The sequence below is a fragment of the Podarcis bocagei genome, assembly GCF_964188305.1.
Source record: "Podarcis bocagei genome assembly, chromosome: 7".
In the NCBI taxonomy this organism is placed as follows: Eukaryota; Metazoa; Chordata; class Lepidosauria; order Squamata; family Lacertidae; genus Podarcis; species Podarcis bocagei.
In genome coordinates this window covers 25,159,793-25,182,664 of record NC_138132.1, presented here as the reverse complement: position 1 = coordinate 25,182,664, position 22,872 = coordinate 25,159,793, and the positions used below count along the sequence as shown (strand labels likewise).

At 42.5% G+C, this 22,872-nt stretch overlaps 1 protein-coding gene across 4 annotated transcripts; it reads right to left on the bottom strand.

Moving 5' to 3' along the window:
• Positions 1 to 87: 87 nt before the first annotated feature.
• YTHDF2 (YTH N6-methyladenosine RNA binding protein F2) lies at positions 88 to 22,539 on the bottom strand. Of its 4 annotated transcripts, XM_081201796.1 has the most exons (7): positions 22,276 to 22,522; positions 21,873 to 21,897; positions 20,194 to 20,273; positions 18,733 to 18,861; positions 12,124 to 13,710; positions 4,109 to 4,141; positions 88 to 971 (listed from the first exon to the last, which is right to left on the bottom strand). In XM_081201796.1, exons 1-7 carry the CDS (start codon positions 22,300 to 22,302, stop codon positions 948 to 950), a joined length of 1,905 nt encoding a protein of 634 aa, XP_081057922.1. In that variant the 5' UTR covers positions 22,303 to 22,522; the 3' UTR covers positions 88 to 947. The 4 variants fall into 4 exon arrangements, with proteins under 4 accessions (XP_081057922.1, XP_081057919.1, XP_081057920.1 ...); XM_081201793.1 differs by lacking the exon at positions 4,109 to 4,141 and having other exon boundaries at positions 22,276 to 22,539; XM_081201794.1 differs by lacking the exon at positions 18,733 to 18,861 and having other exon boundaries at positions 22,276 to 22,539.
• Positions 22,540 to 22,872: the final 333 nt, after the last annotated feature.

Sequence of the window (22,872 nt, the reverse complement as noted above, 5' to 3'; positions counted from 1 at the left end):
CTTTTATTCCTCGTACTGAAGCTTCTCATTGCTGTGCACAAGCGCTAAAGCAGTGGCCTACGGACTAAAAACTAAGGGGCCAAAAAGTGATGCTCAACAGGATCTCACGTTTATTATTGAGAAGTGATTAATGGTGAAAGAAAGGCAGCGCCCATTCCTCATTGGCTTAACAAGAAAACTGAAGAAACATTCACTACACAGTTTACAATATTTTTCTTCCAAAATTAATGTTCCTGTAAACAAACAAGTTTTTACCACTGTTCTCAGCCTTCAAATCAAATCAAGCCAGACTTAATCTGTAATCCATATAATGCACAAGAACAGAACATTTCTTAGGACTCTTCGTATTTGACTTTGAGAGAAAATGAACCACCCCTCAGACACGACCTTGCCGACAGATTCCATTCAAATCTTCTAGGCATAAAAAATCAAATTCTTCATAAAATTCCTCTTCCAGTCCATGGAAAAAATGTTATTTATTCCACTTTCCATGGTAGATGTCCAAAAGAAAGTCACAACTCGGTGTTCCAAGTGCAAATGTCAAAAAAACCAGAGGGAAGAGAGGTTTAGAAGGCCAGGAAACCAGGGAAGCGGCAGGTTTAAAAATTAGAGAAAAAGGCATATGCCACTTGCGGACTTTAAAATCCGATCAACATAGTAAAAAGACAAAAAAAACAAAGCGTATGCTCTGAAATCACAACCAAAGCCAAAAGAAAGGGGACAGTTTTCACCTCTACTCTACCTAGAAGGGTTTTTTTTGTTTTTGTTTTTAAGTCCTATGTCTCTTGTGAAATTCCAATACTTTTTTTAAAACTGTAAGTTTATAAGAGTTTGTATGAAGTCAATGAAACAAGTTCTAATTTTCTCTGGTGTAGTTTTTCGTCCTTTCTGAAAGATATCCATGTTGCAGCATGTCTGCTGCAGTCTCTGTGGAAGGGCTCGGCATTTTACTTGACACGGCCTTGACGTTCCTACAGGAGAGAGAGAGACAGAAAGGTGGCGGTTAGTGGCACGGCAGTTTTGTAAAACTTTTAATAGTATTATTTTCACTGCTGAATAGGTTAATGTGAGTCATTCTGTGGATATTCAGCTGAGCTGAGCTACCTCCTCATATTCCAAATATACCAGACAGCACCTGCTTTGTGTACATTTTAATCCCTAAAACATCTTTTGAAGCAAGCCAGTCTGTATCATGAAAAACATTCACTTGGGTCTGCATCCTCCTAGAGATCCCAGTATTTCTAACAATAAGCAAATTTTTGGACCTTAACTAGATCAGGGTAGGCACGTGGCTCCCTCTAGATGTTGTGGACCACAACTCCAGTCATCCCTGACCATTGATCATGCTGGCTGGTACTGATGGGAGTTGTCATTCACAACACCTGGAGAGCACAATCTTGGCTACCCAAGAACCAGATAGTGGTAATTTCTGTTTCTTCTTCCTCTTTTACATTGTGAAAAAATTAGTAAACAAGTGGCAATGCAATAGTTGGTATAAAGTGTGCTATCGACACACCAGCTGAAAACTAAGCTACGGAGGCATAAAGCTCTCCAGAGGTGATGGCAACTGAAAACACAACACTCCCACTCAAAAGGTGTCAGGGTAGAATTTAACTGCATTCCATTCCATTTATGTGAACAAACTTTATGTAATCATACTGCACCTTCCATTTACCTGATCATTTTATAATTTAACCACTAAAAGCAGAAAGTTAATGTGGTCTGAACCTATATATTGCAGGACACTCAGCATGCATCCCATCTAAAAGTTGAAGGCTAGGCTGCTAACTAGCAGCACTTCAGGAAGAGTGAAAAGAAATCCCTTTACTATTCAGGCATGACTGATCCCTTCAGGCTACTGAGAACATCATGTCAGCTGGTTATCACATGTTTGATACCAATGCAGGGGTGCCAACAGAGCAGACTCTGCTCCCATGTAAATCTAAAGGAATGCAGAGACAAGCTTTAAGTTACATACTACTGTGGTGCCTCGCAAGACGAAATTAATTCGTTCCACGAGTTTTTTCGTCTAGCGACTTTTTCGTCTTGCGAAGCACGGTGTCGGAAAAGTTTTGGAAAAGCTACAAAAATCACCAAAAACCTCAAAAAAGGCTACCACACCGCGTTCTATGAGTTGCTCCTCGAAGTCAAGTCACAACTGTATTAACGGTGTTAAGAAAAAGGAAACAAACTTGCAAGACGTTTTCGTCTTGTGAAGCAAGCCCATAGGGAAATTCGTCTTGCGAAGCAGCTCAAAAACCGCAAAACCCTTTCGTCTAGCGAGTTTTTCGTCTTGCGAGGCATTCGTCTTGCGGGGCAAAGCTCCTGAATGGAAATTGTACTGATGCTTTAAGTTTGTACTCCATCATAGAAGTTTGCCTGGGCACTTTGCTGAACTATGCTAGACTTTTGATAGGCCAGCCTATTCAATAGGCCATTACCTATCAACAGTTCAAATCCCCATTTTTTTCATTAACTTTCAAGATGGTCTTGGCAAAGTTGTAAGAAAAGAAAAGCTCTGCTGGGTCAAACTATAAGCCTATCTTATCCACCATGTCATTCCCTTTGTGGCCAACCAGATTACCATAGGGAAACCCCAATTGTCTCTTTTACTCCTCTGTCAAACAGGAATGTGAAAATAGGACTATAATCTATGGGGAAAGGCAATTAATTCCACTTTCCCTTAAGGCTATTGATGAAACACAGGAACAACCCAATGCAGGAAAAAACAATCTAGGACTCCGCCCTCAACACTGTCAGAAGAGGATGACCAAAGAGGTAATGCTACAAGATGTTATCTATCACAAAGTAGAAGAGCAGACACAGGTTACTTGGGAAGACCACCTGACTTGGGATAAAGTTGGAATTTTACTTATTGGCAAGAAAATTATTTCTCCAGAGCAAAAAGCAAATGTACGGTAAAGCACATCCTTTCTGACCTCAATGGATCACAGCTGCAACTGAGTAAGATATCCTTCCATAATTTATCCAGTGTTGTCTTTTGTTTTGGCAATCATATCAGGTAGACTATTCCAGAATGTTTCCTTTAGAACATCCTGCATGTAGACATTCCTGATCTAATTCCATCCCACAACACCCTGCTGCATCCTTCCCCAACCTGGTGCCTTCCAGAAGTTTTGAACTCCAACTTTTATCAGCTCCAGCCAGCAGGTCAGGGATTATGGGAGTTGTGGTCCAAAATATCTGAAGAACACCAGGACACCAGAAAAAGACTGCTTTAGAGGGTATACAGTGTGGCGAAGATGCAATGCCTGGTTTTAAGACTAAAATAGTGTAATACTCTAGCTAGTTGCAAGTTAACATAATTTAGTTTGAGAGATTTGTGCCATAGTTTAGGAAATGTATGAAGGAGAATCAACAGGAAGCTTGGTTTAAATGATGTTAGCTTTTTCACATTTAATATACTGGAAAATTTGTGGAAGGAGGTTAAAAACAATAATAACAGTAAGAGCCCAACAACATTCTTCCTTAATCTTGTTTCAGAGACAAGTGAAAATGTTTTATTCTACCAGGTGTTAGGGATTTTACTGAAAGTGTGTTTTTGTTTTAACCGCTTTATTAAAATTGTTCTGCAATTTTATGCATTACATTTTTAAATTGTTTAATTCGTGGTCACCTAGTTTGGGACTGTGTTAAAACATGGTACAGAAAAGTGGTCCTATATAAAAAGGTATCCAGAGTCTTCAAGGGAAACAACACTTTAGGTTGTATCCAAGTAAGTCCCACTCAGAGGAGACCCATTTAAATTAATGAAACTAAGCAAGTAATGTCCATTAACTTCAGTGGGTATACTTTGAGTAGGACAAGCACTGAACACAAGCCACTGGATTATTGCAACCTAGATGTAATCCAGAATTCAAGATTTGTGGCCAAGCTCTGCTTAGCTAGTTTAAGTCCTGGAGGTGATGCCCTCTACCGCTTGATTCCCACAACCATGTGTTTTCTACAAATTGCCCGTAGTTACTATAAACACCACAGCCAATCTGAAACTTCTATAATGCATTACCTATCTAACACAGCATTTCAAATACTATATAAGTATTTAGCTTCTGATATATTTATCACCATACAAATTATATAGATTTACCATAATTTGAATGAAGTCATCGTTGTACAGCACCTAGAAAGCAATTAATGCTATTAGCTTTCATTGCACTGATAATAGCCTTGAAAACAAATGCTAGGGGCAAATCATCTGTCATATTCCCAAACCTGATGCCTTATGCATATGAAAGTTCTCTCTTCTGGAAGAAGAACGTATGTACACTATCAATGCAAACAAAGCAATGGACTAGGGGCCCAACTAAGATGTTGTATGTAAATGTATGTAAAATTCTTGTCAGCCATCTTGTCCCAATAGTTACACTCTTCAGCTTGTTCTATGTAAAAATTCAACTATGCTTAGGTCACTGGAATCATGCTTTCACGTTGCATGTTTCTCCTCTCCTATGTTCCAATTCACTCCCCACTTCTGGCAAACCATGGTGTGTCAGCATATCCAAAACTGAACAAACTGATTTGTGCAACCTCTGTTTTGGCTCCAAACACGAACTAGAACTATACTATGGTTACACAAAGCAGAGGTGCCCTCCTTCACTTTGAATCAGGAAATCTGAGTGTGCAAGAGGAATAGGGAACACGGGAACATGAGACACAGCCCCATCAGCCCATCCATGGTTTGCACATTGCTTAATAGCCAGTGGCTTGTGTCCAAAACACATTTGCTCAAGCATCTAAGCAAAAGTGCTTTTCAAGACAGTCCTCAATATTTCGTCAACTTCACCAACCCATGACATATGCTAAAGTGTTTGATGGGACAAACCCTCACAAGCAGCTTTGATTTGCCTTCAAAAGAAGTGCTTTCCACTTTTGCAAATACAGCTTTGTAAACAAGGGAATGCATTGTGAGCCAATGATATGGCAGTTATCATAATGTAGAATGGGGATGGGAAAAATCTGATAGCCGCATTCTTTCATAGATCTTTTCAGGGGCTGCATGCAGGGCACAAGGAAGGAACTAGAGGCAAAAGGAGGCAGCACAGTAGATGTGACTTTTCTGCTTGTGTAGTAGGCTACATTCTTGCCAAGGAAAAGCCAGAGGTTTTTATATGGCCAGGTGTTTATCCCACATGCTCATCTCTACATCCACTGTCCAGGCAAGAAAGAGACATTATCAAAGTTCAACAACACATGCCAGCCAAAGACACTCAAGGAAGGCATGAAGCAGCACACGTTGGGGAGGCGGGGGGGGGGGTGCAGGCTGCAGAGGGGAGTAGCCAAAGAGAAAGCATCAAGGGCCAACCAGAGAAGCCTGGAGGGCCACATTCAGTCCCCGGGCATGAGGCTTCCAACCCCGACAGAGTACATTACACCAAACTCCTAACTAAAATGGGAGTGGTGCTTCTTAACAAATCCTAGTAATATACCTTCAAAACGACCTTTCAGAAACAGCAGAGTAAGGAAACTTTTTGCAACTTTATTTCAGGAAGCAAAAACGGGACAGATATGAGGTGCTATTTAGAGATACTTTTAAGAATTGGTAGCATTGATACACTTTGAAGTCCTATCAGAAGTTAGAATGAATAGTGTCTCACAAACTATTTTAATTACGTATTGTACAAATGCTGGCTATGGTATGGGCACTGAGTTAAGGGGGGGGGTAAGGAGAAAGACCTTTAAGGAACTGAAGGTTGCATCAATGTTGCGCCAATGGAGTTCCACTGGTGCAATAGCATTTTCCTTTTCTCTCCTTCACACATGCGCCCCAAAAGCCTGCTCTGGAAGGTCCCCCAAATCTCCAGCACTGATTTTGAGGGTGGACAGGGGACTGGAAGGAACAGGAGAGGAAGAAGAGGTTCCATTGTGCCAACAGAGCTGCAGGACTTTTACAAAATAGGTAAATGACATTTTCTGCATTTGTATTCTACTCAATGAACATGGATATAGGTTACTCTATTTTATCCTCACAAATAACCTTCTGTGTTGGATTAGGATAAGCCAAAATTACCCTGCTCCTATCAGCCCCAGCCAGCATGGGCAAATGTTCAGAGGCACTGGGAAATGGAGTGCAACATCTGGAGCACACCAGACAGTGGAAGGAAAAGCTGGGCTAAGAGAAAGCAACTGCCCCAAGGCCATCCATCCAGTGAATTTCAAGGCAGGTCTTCCCAGCAGCCTACTCTAACCACTGCCTCACGCTGGCTCTCCTAAGTTATTTTCATCTGTGAAATTCTGCACTGTGGCCATCCTGCTCGTATTTCACTTACTGTGTTTTTCTGTGTATTAGACAAGGTTTTTTGACTCAAAAATCATGTCAAAAAATTGGGGTCATCCAATACACAGATAGTGGCATGGGGGGAGGGGAGAATCGGTGCACCTGCTAGCCAGCCAGTTGGCGGGAGCGCAACGTCCGATGCCACAGTGAGCAGGAAACGATTCAGGTAGTGTTTCCTTAGCTGCGTGGGGGGGGGGGAGAAACAGCACACCTGCCCGCCGGCTGGCAGGAACGCAACTTCCCCTGATGCTGCTGTGCATGGGAAGCATGGGGGGGGGGAGAAGCTTGCAGCTGCATGGGGTGGGGGAAGAAGCTCAACAACTCTGGGCCATCTCCCCTCATTTTCTTTAAATTGAGTTGCTAAAAATAGGGGAGGTCTTATACATGGGGACGTCTCATAGACTGAAAAATACGGTATCTTCACTCATTTTTAAAGAAATGTCTTAAAAACGATTTTCACAGGAACATAGGAAATTGCCTGATACTGAGTCAAACCACTGGTCCATCTATTTCAGCATTGTCTACCCTGACATGCAGTAGCTCTCCAGGGTTTCAGACAGAAGACATTTCCAGACCTAACTGAAAATGCTGAACCTGTTGATGCTCTATCACTGAGCCTTTCCCCCATATGAAGGCATTCCTTCTCACTGCCCTTGCTCTCCCAATTACATGATCCAAAGCTGCTTTTTTACTTTTAAAAAAAGTTGGAAAATGGTCCATTCATATCTTGCATCATGTCTCAGTTTGGAACTAGTCCTCTGTTAGCAACTTGCCAAAATTTACTTTCAAACCCAAGCCTGTAGAATTAGGTACACACAAAAAACAGAGAATATTCTAAGGGATCCAGTCCAGTAAGGAGATTGAGGCACTTTATAGTGATATTACCCCAAGTGAAATTTAAGTAGTGGCAAAATCAGAAGAACTTTCTGAACCCTAATGCTGTAAACCAGCCTTCATCACAGGATTCTGAAATATAGTTTGCCTGCTTACTGTTCAAACCATCCTGCTGCAAGAAGGAACAGCAAGTCTAGCTTGGCTATGGCTCTGACTCAAGGGCAAAGTTCAAGCCCCTTAAATCTAGTCCCAAATAAAGGCCCGAGCAACTGGCTTAAGGACTAAGAACAGTGTTCAAATGACAGAGGTATAGGAGTGTCTTTAAGCCACAAGCTGCCCTCTGACTCCACTTTTGTTACAATCAAACCTCTTCTAAACACACTAGCTTTGGGAGAAGCACAAAAGGAAAAGGGAGCAAATCTGAACACTCTGAATCAGAGCAAAGCAAATTGTAAGTCACTGAACGCTCAACAACCAAGTTCCAAGTGCTCAGGTCTAATATTTATAGAATGTGACTGTTCAGTGATTTACATATCTGATATTTTTGGAGGAATGGAGCTCCCTTATGTGAAACATGGTCTCCACAGTCCATAGCGGTCACCAGTCCAGGGAATTTACAGTTTTTCTATACTTGCTTGAATAATAATTTCAGAATTCTTCATGGTTTGACATCCAGCATCAAGTTCTGAGCACTCATTTTTGTGGGGTTGGGGCTTTTTTTTTTTTTACTTATCCTGCTATTTTATTGATTATAACTATCAATAAGCATACAACAGTGAAGGCTTTCTTCCTTAAGTATGAATGGGAGATAGGCCTCTTGAAAGGAGTATTCTTCAAATAACTCTTTAAGGAAGAAATGCTCACCTAAATAGCTGCTGAGGCTATCAGAGGTGTGCGATTCTCCAAGTGATTATCCCCACTCCTCTGGGCTTCTCACCCTCACAATGTTTCTCTAACTTGGGTCTCCAGGTGTTGCTGGACTACAATGCCCATCATCCCTGACCACAACTTCTTGATGGGAGTTGTAGTCCAAAAACAGCTGAAGACCTAAGTTTGAGAAACATTGCTCTAAGATATGCAGAGAGAACTCAATACTTGCTGCGAGGCTTAGACTAATCCCTCAAATAAGCAAATCCATGCTTAATGAATCTCAGGCTTTTTGAGAGCTCAGAATCATTTTGGGGTTCTGTGAAGTACTAAGGGGTACCAGATGAGAGGCCAACATAGCACATACCAATTAGTGTACTGACATCACCATCTTTGGACAAATTATGATTATATGCAATGCTGAAATGGGCTATCAAATTGTTCTGAATCAAAAAGAGTTGCTGCAAATTGTCCAAAATTGGACCCAAGAATTGCCACTTAGACTGACTCATTCAATTTAAAGAAACATTCATTTGAATAGATTTCACCAAAGATCACATACTCACATTTTGAAACCCTAGTATTATAACACCTAACTCAATTTGGCTCTTTCCTGTTGACTCTGGCTGGTCTGATTTACATTATTCAGGTGCCCCTCTGGACAGCCAAAAGCAAAAAATCCCATTGCAGAATGCAAATCTTTAGGCAAATTCTTAAAGCTCTAAACAATATGTACAGTGTGTACTTTGCTTACATAGTCCAGAGCTCTAAACAAGATGAACAAATATTTTCTATCAACAATGGAATACTGTGGCACATTAAAAACCAATTTCACTGAGATTTACTTCCAAGTAGGTCACTTAAGGCAGAGATGGCCAACTGGCAGCCGATGATCCTGATATTGCATGTGACCACAGTTCAGTAGTACAGAACATGTTTTGCATGCAGCAGGTCCTAGGCTCAATGTCTGGCATCTCCAGTTAAAGGATCATGTTGCAGGTTAGGTTATGGGAAAGACCATCTGCCTGAGACCCTGGAGAGCTGCAGGCGGAGTAGACAAATGTCCTATCTTGCAGCTTCCCAGGTTCCTATGATCCAGTTTTATCCATCCTGAGAACATTTTCATAAGGATGTGGTAAAACATTAAGAGCTTCTCTCACCATGACTTCTGAAACTATTTTTTAATAGATGCTCCACTCATTACAGCTTTCTATTGGTTTTACATATGATGTCTCAGATATGCAAGACTGCAAGGAACTCATAAAAATGTTTAGCCCTTGCTGCCAGGTGGTGCTTTATTATAGAACCTGATCACTCATAAAGAAGTTGGTTGTGAAGCAAAATATACCTCTGCCACCCCAAACACTGCTTGGAACATCAAGTGGTTCATGAGAATACAAAAAACAGCTGCTCTTGCCTGGGTTTAAGACTGTACAGTCAAAACTCGGTTGTCGGACATAATCCGTTCGTAAGCCCATTCAGCTTCTGAAACATTCGACAACTGAGGCACGGCTTCTGATTGGCTGCAAGAGCTTCTTGCACTCAGGCGGAAGCAGTGTTGGATGTTCGGCTTCTGAAAAACTTCGAAAACCGGAACACTTACTTATGGGTTTTCAGCGTTTGGGAACCAAAACATTCAACAACGGAGGAGTTTGGGAACAGAGGTTTGACTGTATCCCTACATTCTGACAGCTGCTAGGGTGCTACAGTTTCACAGAATACTGTTATAAATCTAAAGCCCCTTGAAAATACAAGTTTTCCCAATACTACCATGTCAAAGTAGCACTGGAGGAGTTACAGTATTAGGTGGATCCCCAACCAATGAAATTAACTGTAGCTTTAAAAAGTTACACATCAGGCAAATTGAAGTGTTGATCTTTCAAAGAGCAGGGATGGAGAATCTCTTACCATCTTCCTGCCAACTGTCACGACAACAAGCTCTTTGAAAAACGACCTCTGTTACAATGACAGTGGAACAATAAGCCTTATGCCACTTTACAGGTGCCTGGACAACTTAGATGGGGAAGTTCTTCTCCAGAAGCCAACAGAACAGGCTACAGAGGATGACATGCACCACTTCTGCTTAAAACCATTACTACATTCCATTAAAAGTAAATGTCAGCTCCCACTTAAAGAGTTTCTGCCTATTCATGGCTAGGGTCAGATTCTCATAACATGGAGGTCACATCCAAAACTGATATGCTAAACACTGAACTATTACAAACCAAACCACTTTTAATGTACTTCTCAGACGGTGGCAGTCTTATATAAAACAAATGTACAGACTTTTTTTTTAAAAAAAAATCACTTTACTTAGACAATACTAGGGACACAATAATACTGTTTTTACTTGTCCATTTGAGGGCCCACTGATCTAACTCCAAGGAGGAACAAAAGGCAACTCATGGAGCTTTTAACTTAAAAGCATGCTTTTCCAGCAGCGTATCAGCTTTTAACATTGTCTGCATTGCTGTTAATACATAAGCTGAATTTTGACAAATGTACTACAATTTTAAAAAGAAGTGCCTGAAACCATCAAGTACCCACTGGACTTGAAAGAATTAATATACTTGTACTACTCTGCCATTCTTCCTTCCTGCACCTTCTTTGAAGTTCTACAAACCATAAACATAAGCACCTCCAAGGTCTATTTTGCCCACTTAGTTTTGCTTCTTTGCTCATTGCATTTTTACAACATAGGTGCCTCATAAGCCACTGTTGTAAAAATGATGGAGGTCGTATTTCAGTCTTTAAAAAAACAACACACTTCAAGGTTCGCAAAGTAACCTGGGACCCATAGGTGGTTGTGCACATTAACCTTTCCCATGCAAGATTTTTTAAAGAGAGTGTGCCCTATTATTACTCTTTCAATTTATTACCTGCCTTTCACCATGAGGTCCTAGGGTACGTTACAACCATTTCTTCATCATCAGTGCCAGAAAACCTGCACTTATGTATACCAAAAGGGGAAGCAAACACTTATGCTGCTTTACAGTGGCATACATTTGGAATTATGCTAGTCCATACATGCATCTGTTGAAGGGGAGTCTATCTTGTGAAGAGTTTAGGCCATAAATAATAAATGTGTTAGTCTTTGAGATGTCACAGGATTTGTTTTAGTGTTAATGCTGTCATCCCATGTGTTTCTGATCCAGCAAAAGAGATAGGGAGGAAAATCTTTTATTTCCCCTTCAGTCCTCCAACCCAGGGTTGCAAGCAGAACAGCAGCACTGGATTTCATCCTTACTCTGTACCAGGAATTGGGCACCTGCAGCCCTCCAAATGTTGTTGGACTTCCCATCAGCCCCAGCTGGCTCAGCCAATAGACAAAGATTATGAGAGCTGGAGTCCAACAACATCTGGAGGGCCAGAGATTCCCCATTCCTGATGTATATAAAGTATCTTTCAAAGACCTACATAAGAAAACTAATGCAACTGGCTTCCGATGCCCAACGGAGGTATGGACTTGTGTTCCTCAAAAGACAATCCTCATGTCATATGACATGGCTTTTTTGAAACAGTGAAGTTTCATAAGCAGTTTGATATGAAATAAGGGCCTCCTATTCAGAAGTCAAGTATTTCACCAGATGTCATCAATGCCTTGGACATGCCCAAAGTAGGTGTTTGGATCCTGCCCTATGTTTCTACTTCCCATTTATTAGCATTTTCTCACCAAGAAGCAACACTTTCCTCAGCATATCTTTTAGAGATGTTGAGTTAATTTTATTGCTCGAGTCAAAAGACCATAGCTATAGGAATACAAACAAATTGCAGGTACAAAATGGGGAAATCATATTAAACATTTTGGCCAAAAACAAAAAATGCAGTCACACTTTTCACTGAAGATCAACAATTTGATCTTCGTTAAAGTCACACATGAATAAGACTGCAAGAACCCTCATATAGCCCTTTCACTGTGTGTCAGTGGAAAGAGGCCTATTTGAAGTTTGCTAACAGTATTTCAATATAATGTATTTGTATGCTACACAAGCTTCTCAATATATGTTTACACGGTAATGACACCCCCTTCAAACTCACTTATAAGGAGGAGGCCATGGTCAAAATCACACCCAATTCCTCCCCTTTGTTTCTACTCTCTACCAAATCCTGGCAGTTTGGCAAGTTACCTTTTTCACATTTTCCTCCTCCTCCTGGCGTTTCTCATAGTGTGAGAAGTCATCAAAGATGGAAGTGGTGTGCTTGTAAGTAGCAATGATTTTCAGCACCTGCTTAGCCTTTTCCAGAGGAACCTCCTGAGTGTCCCTGGAGTTGGTCACTGGTTTATTCTCATTGTTCTCTAGGCGAATGTGCCGCAGTTGGCTGTTGGGAACGTCCTTCACAAAAATCCACCGGACATCAAAGCGTCCCTTCCATTTGTCCTGGGACCACACGCCTGCGCATGTGTTGTAGTCCACAGCAGATTTCATTTCTGCAACTCCGCAGAAATGACCACTGCCATTGACACTGAAAAGTAAGTAAACAGGACCTTTTCCATTCATGGAGCGGTAAGCAGCATCCAGTCTCTTATTACCATGCTCTGTACTGCACCAGATGTTATATTTAATGGAACGGTGGATATCATCCTCAGAGTAACTCTTGATAATGAAAACCCGACCATGTTTCGGGTTCCAGTCAAAATCCTTAGGGTTATAGTTGTTGATGGACCTCAACTTCTCCAAGACTGGGTGTGGCTCCGAAGGGGCAGAACCAGAAGTGGTCTGAGACTGTCCAACTGCACTACCATCCACTCCATTCTGGCCAAAACCATTGCCACGGTTACGAGGTGCAACCCAGCGGGCAGGCTGAGCTGCCTGTTGCTGCACTGGCAGCTGAGTTGGTTGGGGTGGTGGAGGTGGCAGGGGTTGTGGCTGTTGTCCAGCGGAAGGCTGCACAGCTGGAGGGCTGTTACTCATTTGCTGACCCATTGGTTGGGGAGATATTTGGGTTGGTGGTTGACCAATATTCTGAACTAAAGCCTGGGAAGCATTTTTTGTCACTGGCCCTTTGTTATCCCAAGTTCCAATATCCATGTTATGTTTTATGGGAGGTGGTGGAAGACTTGTCCCTGCGATGCCATTCTTGGTCTTCAACTTGGGTTGCTGTTTTGCAGGTTTGCTGGCAATATCAGCCCAGGATGCTGGCTTTGGAGGAGCAATGGTAGCTGGAGGCAAGCTATTAGAAGCTACAATATTGCTGGCAATAGACCCACTGCCAACAGCAGAGCCAACAACTTTTGGGACGTTGCTTGCTACATCAGTGCTGCCTAGCTTCAAAGCTGCCATCCCTTGGTCAATGGTATTCATGCCAGGTGCCTTATTCAGGGTCTCATTAGCAAAAGCAGACTGTCCATCAATCATGGCTCCACCCAATGAGCTTGGTGCATAAGCATAGTTGCTACTATATCCAGAACTTTGAGTTGATTGCCCCTGAGAACTGTTATTGCCCCAAGCTGAGAAGTCAATTCCACTTGGAAAAAAGTTAAAGCCATGCTGTCCAAGAAATGGTGTGCTGCCAAGGGCCCCTGGCTGTCCAAACATGGCATCTGGGAGAAAGTGAGGTTCTCCATTGCTTATCTGTCCATAAGATGTTAAGTAGGGCATTGGTGGATCACCCCCTGTAGACCAAGCAGCTTCACCCAAAGAGTAGGAGAATCCAATGGATGGACTGTAGTAATTCGGCATATAGGAATCAGACATTGCAGTGTACGCGTTGTTCTGGAAGAGAAAAGCAAGAACTGAACAGTTAAATGAATAGCACATTGCAGCATGAAACAGTATATGCTTTCCACAGACCTTTCCCCCACATTGTACTTTCAAGGCAAGCCTATTTACTGAAACCTGTGGCTAACACTGAACACTTTCGTCAAGTTGCTTTGAGACTTTTTATTGTACAGAGCAACTGACAAATGAAATAATAAAATTAAAAATAAGCTACTGTATTGGTTTTAAAGTATCAGTGAAAATTGGATCATTCTGCATTTTACCCTAAACCACAAAGATATTCCAAAATGTGCCCACTTGTCTAGCACATGTGGTGTTTGCACTTCTTACCGATATTGTGGGTTAGCAGGATATACACTAAGATCAGCTGGTCATACTACCCATTTAAAGCATTCAATTGCTACTCTTCTCAGACCACTGTACTAAAAGTAATCACAATTAAGGCTAAGTAAATTGATGAGTGCAGCAGGCACCATTGATACAATCAAAGATTGTTGGCATATTGATACCAGTGAAGAACAGAAAGCAATTAACAGGTTTCAAATGATGACTATTACGTGGTTACCAAGCTGATAAAACTTAATACTTCCTTACAAAGGCACTTGGAGGTTTTATTACAATCAAAATTTATATATTTAACAAAATTTATACAAGTAAATACTTCAAACAAAAATGAAAAAGTGAAGGGAGTGCTCAGTTCTTGAAACTCTTTTTTTCTTTCTAAATAGTTTGGTGCAGTTTAAACTTAATTGCATTTGGGCTCATAAAACATTAGGATCCAAAGTGGCTCAAACATTTGAAAGTATCTGGTTGGTGCTTCACAAAGCACTAGCACATTAATGACTTTAGCCCAAGACATTATCAAGATCAGTATATTTTACCACTGATAAAGAGTTCTGACCAGGTTGTATTTTAAATGTGTTCTTTCCACTTGATTGTGGGTTGAAAATTCACTACAATTTCAAATTTAAAAATCCAAATAAAGTTCAGAATAGTTTTTAATTATGTGTATATTATTTGAAGTTGTTAAGTTGTTTCTGGGGTTTATACCCAGAGTCTCTGCCAATAACTAAGAATTAACCTTACTTTGCACCCCACTCTACCAATAAGAAAGGATAATGCATTTTCTATGATCTACCAGCAAGTATAAGATTTAAAGAAATGTAGACAAAACCCACGCTCCAGTTAGTGGGCACATTTAGAGTTCCCCCTGTACAAGCCATAATAAGATGTACACAGCTGTTGGACAGCACCCATGAATTTTTGTATGTCTCTTGATCTTCCATCAAGAAGCCCAAAGTAGTGAGGCAGACTAGGTTGAGATACTAATTAATTTGCCTAAAGCTTCATCTTGTTCTAGAATGCAAGATCATAGGTGAAAGTTATTTGATCATTCAGCTACAATATAAGTTGTCGACCCCACAGCAGCAGAAACATTCCTTCTTGATAAAGTGTTCTCATTTAAACATCTCTCAGCCCATGTTACTTGTTCATCAGACCCACATAAGGTGAGAACAGCAACAAGCTATGAAAGGATAAAATCTTTGTCTCTGGACCTACAAGAATGAATAGCTTTGTATTTGACAAGTCTCAGATTTCAAAGCCATTTAAGCCAAGACCCTCTTCATGTATTTTGCTGTGTAGTCTGAGTAGATTATAAGACTGGGTACAGGACACCCAGCTCAAGGGAACCCCTTACAGTGTCACTCTACACCTGGGAGCCAGCCCAACACTCTGCAGGAACTGGTGAGTTGCCCAAAGGGCTTTTGGAGAGGAGGGAGAAGCTCCCTGCAGGAAGCATAGGACAGATTCAACTAATGTAAGTAAAAACATTCAGATACATTGGGAAAAGGGCCATGGCTATGCTTCATAAGCCAACGAACAGTTTCCAGAGGCTGCAGCAAGGATGCCTCCCTTGTCAACAGTAAGGTAGTACCTGTAATTCATCCACGAAAGACACAGACACCTTACAGAGGATGTGCCATGAATGCTGCAACTTATATTTATTGGCTTCAAATAGAATACAAGCTGTGATGGAGGGCGAGGGGATCATACACTTCTGAATGTGTGAGCAGAAACTTTGCAGGTGGTGGAAAGAACTGCCTGATTTATGCCAAGCAAGAAGACCACACCTGCTACAATTATTAATACCCGACTGCCTCTTTAGCACCATGTGCACAGCGGAAGAACATATGCAGTTCTGAACATACATCTTTGCACATTCAACCTTATGGTTTCTAGAAATAGTTATGAGCAGTTCAAAAAGTAAGTGGCACCTCCGCCTTGTGCAGCTGCATTGTATATCACTGAAGTGCAATCTTGCGCTCACAGCACTAACCTTTAGACTGGCATAGATTAGGTTGCAAAGGTACTATAGCACACAGGTAGGAAACCTATGACCCTCCAGATTTTTTTCAGCTACAACAGCTTCCCAATCATGCTGGCTGGGGCTGACAGGAGTCCAATAGAATCTGGAGAGCCACAGGTCGCCCATACCTGTACTGTAAGCAAGAAAGTTCTCATTCATTCTCAATAATTCTGTGATGTATGCTCATCAATGGCCAATGCCATAATATCTGTACCATAACTGCTGCTACTAAAAGAATGGAAAGTTGGCAAATTCAACCTCTCTCTCTGCTTCAGCAACCTACACTGCATTGAAGTGTTGACTTAGACCCAAACATAACATTAAAGGCAAATCATGGCTGTCACAAACCCACAACTCCCTAATGCTTAAGGATAATGGCTTGTATCCAATGCTAGTACTACTCAGACTGGACCCATTGAAAATAATAACCATGATGAAGTTCAGTTTGTTAAATTTGGTGGGCCTGCTCTTAGTAAAGTACAGCTGGACACAACTCAATACATATGGCATGATAATGTTCAGTTTACCCACTACAAAACTTTGTATCAGGAGTAGCAACTTATTATGTCATATCACTCCACATTGTTAAAGTTTTTTTTAAAATATCATCAAGAAGTGAGGCGGGGAGGGGCGGCAGACAACAAGCATGTCTGCTTCTTTTGAGAGCACTCATGGTGATTCCCATGTCCAGTTTGGGCTTCCCTACCCGCCAGTTTCAAATAGGAAATAACACAGTCACCGTAGAAGCAGGAAAACCAACTGTGGTTTCTTTCAGATAACTGAACTGATCAAAGAGTGAGAATCTGACATGCTAAGAGAGTGAAAATTTGAAACTAAGAGTTGTATCCAACTAAGTTAAACTCAGAGAAGACCCATTGAAATTTGTGGACATAAGTTAGTTATGCACATTAACTTCAATGGGTCAATTTTGATTAGCACTAACTTTGGGCGCAGCCCTAAGCCTTTCAAAGGATGAACTTGTGACCTGCAAGTCTCTGTCATTAAATTGAAATATCAGTTGCCAGCATGGCATCACATTAAATAATCATTGCAAAATGTTACTTCTGTAAGCTCTTTTGAGGCTATGCATTTGAGGTGTACTCCAGGAACCAAACAGCTCCCCTAAGGACCAACTGCTTTAACAGTGTAAACATCTCTCTCAAGCCTGCCAGAACTCTTCCTTTTAATGCCAGCAAATAAACAGGCATTAATGGCATAACTGAGCATACTGCTGCACACAAAAACCATGAATTTTTAAGTCTTAATTGAAGTTAATCAAGAATATGTTCCTCCACCACCTAAAGATTAAGGATGTAAACTGATAGCACTGAGCTCACTGTATGCTGGATGCGCTCCACTTCACAAAACACTGACAATGGTCCAGTTCACCCACACCCAAATTTATTGCAGAACCGGGGGCAGGGGGGTAGGCACATAAAAACCCCTCATAGATCTTGATCAGGGGTCAGCAACCTTTTTCAGCCGAATTCCTATGCCCCCAGATGCATTTTAAATAAAAGCACACATTCTACTCATGTAGAAACACCAGGCAGGCCCACCAAATAACCCAGAGATGCATTTTAAATAAAAGGACACATTCTACTCATATAAAAACATGCTGATTCCTGCACCGTCCGTGGGCGAGATTGAGAAGGCGATTGAGCCGCATCCGGCCCACGGACCTTAGGTTGCCTACCCCTGATCTTGATAGTGAACTGTCATTGAACTGCCCCAAATGCAAAACTGACCACAATAATCACCCACTACTTAACAAAATCTCTCTTGTTTACAGAAGTCCTACTACTTAAGAAATTGAAGAGCTGAAGAGTACAAAGATGACATTCCATATCTAGCAATGCAAACTTTCCAAGGCGAAGACTAAGGATTATAATGTAACAACCAAGGCCCACTTAATGAAGTGGTAAAACCAAGGTTCCCTAAATCCAAAGGCATTGCTATCTCAAGCCTACCAATATTAGGTTGACATCTACTTCACAAATAAAGCAATGCTTTAATTCGGAGTTTAAAAGTTAGCATCTAGGGGCTTCCTCTCATCTTGATTGACTTTTTGTTGGCATTGTCTACCAGTGGTGAGGGGTGCGATGATGGGAACCCAGGCGCAAGTAGCACCCATGTGCACATTTTTTTAATTAACAAAACACTGGGCAATGATCAGGGTAGAGGGGATCAGCATTAAGCAAAATCAAATGAGATTTAAGACTGTCCAGGACTCTGCTCTGCTTGAGAGGACCCTGGATAACTCCAGCCAGTTGTCACAGACTGCCAAATAGATCCATTTTCCTATCTCTTTAGATGCATCCAGATGACTGTTTTCTGGGACTGCCACTCTAATGTTCAATCATGTACAGTAGGAAAAATGTTTTTGAGCCCCCAAATCTAATTATTTTTCACCATGGCACAAATAAGTAATTGCAACATACTGTGCTCTGGTTTTGCTATCACTACTACAAGGCCTGTAAGATATTTACACAATTACTCAAAAATTTCCATTCATTCCTGGCAGGGAACTCCTGAAGCACTATGAACCACCCAGCTCCCTGTAAACCTCCAGGCATCACAGGATTCCACCCTCTACTATTTAACATGTATATATAACATAAGGCCGCTAAGCAAGATCAAGTGAAGACCTGGCATGAGGTGTCATAAGTACGCTGGTAACACCCAGCTCTTTTCTTTTCATCCGACCAAGGTCCTGTAGTCAGTTTACTTGATATCCAGGGTAAGTGGGGAACGGGATGCAGACAAGCCAACTGGAGCTGAAGCCAATAAAAGTGAGGTAATGATGAGTAGCAGACCTTTGATTGCAGGAAAATAGGAACATCCAGCATGTATGGGGGATGGTCTGCCCTGGATTCTTCAGGTTTTACATGCATGGAATGTTCTTATATTTGTTCATACAGCTGTAGCTTCAGTGGCATGAACACTTTTCACAAAGTTATAAGCAGAAAAAGCAACTGCCCCTTCTTATCAATTCAGAATTGTAAGCCACCTGTTGTGCCTTTGCAACTTTGAATGCTTTTGCAATTTTTTTGAATGCTACTGCAATGTTTTTACCTGCCTACAGCTAGTCTTGACACATCAGTGATTGGGAACACATTAAAACATGATTCAAGAGGCAGTGGTCTTCTGGGAACAATTCAAGATGCTCATGTATCCAGGATGCACTGAACAGCTTGAGGCTACTTTAATCCTGTCACAAACTCAAAGACTGACTAGATTTGCCTACGTGATCATGCTAAATGTCCACTAGAATACACTATGGCATGCGGCAATGTATTATTGGACAACAATGGAATTCTCTCCCAGCAGATCCCAGCCACAGTGTGAACCCAAACACCTTCCAGAAGTAGGGAGAATAACAGCTGTCTTTAAGTAGTCAAAATGAAACTGATATTAAGGTTTAGATCTCAACTAAATCAGAAGACTGAATCTAACTAAAGAACAAGCACCCCTCCTTTCACACACAAATAAACTGCTGGTGAAGATTAAAAAGGTAAGTGTTCTAAATGAAATCTCCTAGAACTAAGTCATCCTGTACTCTGATTTATTCTACAATTCTAAGCACATTTACTTCAAAGCAAGTCCTAGTGAAATCAATGGCACTTTTATAGTTTAGCTAATTGCAGAATTTCAAGCATAGAATTTAGGAAGTAAGTGTGCTGAGGATTGTGGCCTTGGTCCACGAAAGAGGCTTAAATGATTTATACAGATAAAAACAGAGACAGAAGTTTATATGTAGTCTACACTTCCTTTAGGAAGCTGAAATCAGTTTGCACTGGGACCCATGTTAAGGAGAACTGGGTGAGGGGTTGGGGGAGATTATTTATTTAATGCTAGGTTTGCAACATTTATAAGCATTGTTCGGCTAACACTCAGTTGTTACCACATGCTTCCAGCACAGTGCACTGCATATTTCCATATAAGTTACAAATGAGTATCTATATAGCATTGCCAGTTCAGTCAGTCGTTAGTTAACTGTACAATGTCAAGCCCAAAAGGCATCCTGTAAGCTAGATAGCAGAAAAGGAAACAATTACTAATAATGCACCCCACCCATTAAACAAATAGGTACGTTTTCTATCACTCACCGGTCTGGCCTGAGGACTCAAATAAGGTTCAATATCATCATCATTTAATCCATCTTTCTGATGCACCGATCCATTTTGCACTAAAAACAAAAATGTATAACAAGCATTATTCAATACCAATATAGTTTATTCCATCTTGTCTAAAAGCAACACCCTGTGACCTAGAAAGTCTTGCCACCTGATCCCTATTCCTGCGCATAGAAAATGAAATATGTAAATTTTCCTTCTGTTTCAATTTTGCCCCCTTCCACTGTAAAGGTTGGGGAACTAAAGGGCAAATTACTTCCTGTATATGCTGCCATTATCAAACACACAACTGAACTCTCTTTACACTGTTTACAGCTACATGAGCCACAAAAAGCATCTTTTAGCTTTACATTTAAACTTAGTGAAGGAGCAACTTCATTAATAGGAACTTTCCCTTTTGAGCAGCCCATCTCATATGGACAAGCATTTCAAAGTGAGGCAGGGAGAAACACAGGTACAGGCTTTGGCAGAATTCTGTTCTGCAACTGGAACCCATGAAATGACCCCCTTAACTTTTTTAACATTACAAACTATTCTCATTTATATGGCCTTTTAAAGCTTCTCCCCTTTATGTTCACCTTAAAAGAGCTGTAGAAACTTAATGAGTCCATTCCTTCTCCTTTAGCCTGAATATTCAGGCAAACCACCAATCTCCAGTTATTCACTGCCACCAGTTTTGCTTACAAGACCTCCTCCTGAAAAAGCTGTCAAAGGGCGCTTTTCTGTGCTGTTATCTTCATATTGCAATCCAAGGATAGCCAATGGGGCAGTTTCCAGATGTTGCTAGACTACAACTCCCATCATACCTGACCACTGCCCATGCATGCTGGGGATTGATGAGAATTAGGGTCCAACAACATCTGGACGGCACCACAATTACTACCCCAGCAGTAAGCCATACATTATCTTTTTATTACAACTTGCTGTGTTTGTGTGTTGTTGTTTTTTGGTTTTGCTTTGAGGGTGGGTGAAGCCTAGAGAAAATGGGAACATGCAATACCCCCTCAGTCCACTAACATAAACTGGCTACTGCCACCTTTTAATGTGCACTGCACCCTCTTAACTATGACTCACTTCTGCAATTAGCTCAAAACGTTAATTTCCAAGCACCCAGCTCCTTGCTCGGCCGAATTAAAGAGCCCATTAAATACGTCACACTTTCCCTTTTAACCAGGGATAACTTGTCACTCTCATCTCAATCAACTAATTTGGGATTCCCTTACACCACACACACACATATATAACTAGAACGAAGTTTTAAACCATAAGGCAATGACGACTTCCTCCAGTTTTTTTCCCCCCAAGGGGGCATCATTGCTTAAGGGAAAAAACGCTGCATTCCTCCCTGCCACGTTCTGTTTCATTTTATTTCTCTAAAGTCACACGGATACGTATGTGTGTTGCCCATGCGGCAACCCACGCTACGGTTTCCTGGAGAGACGACGGCACGGCAGGAACTCACCTGCACGCCTTTCAGGAAACAAGAGGTCCGATCGAAAAATGGGACGGGAGGCGTCCCTCCCTTATCCTCCATGAACGGAAAACGCGCTACCTTTCCACCACCCACCCAAAAAAAAGGAAACCACCACCTCCCCGGCCACCCCTCATGGATCTCTCCCGGTCCCGCCTCGGCGGCTGGTCCCTCAACTCACCTTTGGTGCCTTGGCCCTTAGGTCTCTGCAGCGGCGGCGCGGAGAAAAAGAGAGAGAAAGGGAAACATAAGGCGATGAGGCAAAAAGAGGAGGAACCCGAACCCCGAGTCCGACGGAGACGCGAAGGAAGGGAAGAGCCGGAGAGCAAAACCTAGGCCTCTCCGCCTGCCTCGGGGAGGCTTCGGCGGGAGGAAGGCCGGGCCCTGCTTGACGGCGGGGGTTCGTTTGAAACGGGAGCGACGCGAGGAGAGGAGGGAGGGCGCGCGGGGCCTCCTCGCTGCCCGTTTATGCTCCCCCCACCACAGCCGCCCGGTAGGCCCGAAGCCGGGGCCTTTCCCAGCGCTGCACCTCCAGCTCCCCGCTGCCGCCGCCGCCAGCCAGTTTCACCCCCCACCCCAGTTACCTGCTCCAAGAGGCTGCTGGCCGACATGGCTCCGTGCGGCGGCGTCTGGCGGCGGCCTCGTTCCGAGGTGAGCTGCGCCGGTGAGGCGAGGGGGGGCCCGGGGGGAAGCGAAGGGGCGGGGGCGGTAGTGGTGGCGGAGACCGCGGCGGCTTTGTCCGGGGAGCGAGGAGGAGGAGGAGGAGACACACCGCGCGGCTCGCTCTCGGCTTCCTGGCGGACTCTGACTGGCTCGCCCCGCCCGCGGCTCCGCCCGCTTCTCGCCTCGACGCTCTAGCCCCCGTCCCTCTACCACAACAACCCCCACTCTCTATGGTCCGCCCCCGCGCGCTCACGCATGCGCGCACTCGGCGAGAGTTAGCTGTCACGCGGTAAAGGGAGCGCGCGGTGAGAGACCGCGCTGGGGGGTGGGAGAGGGGAAGATGCGGGGGCAGAGAAAAGCATGATGGGTAAATGTGTTGAACCGCTCTGGGAAAGGGGTGGGGCGATGGAGGAGGAGGAGGGAGAGTTGTCACTAGCGCCCCCTTCCGGAAAGGTCCTGTAAGTTTTATAATATGTATAAAAATCCAGCCAAGGAAGACGGGGGAGGCTGTTAATTTA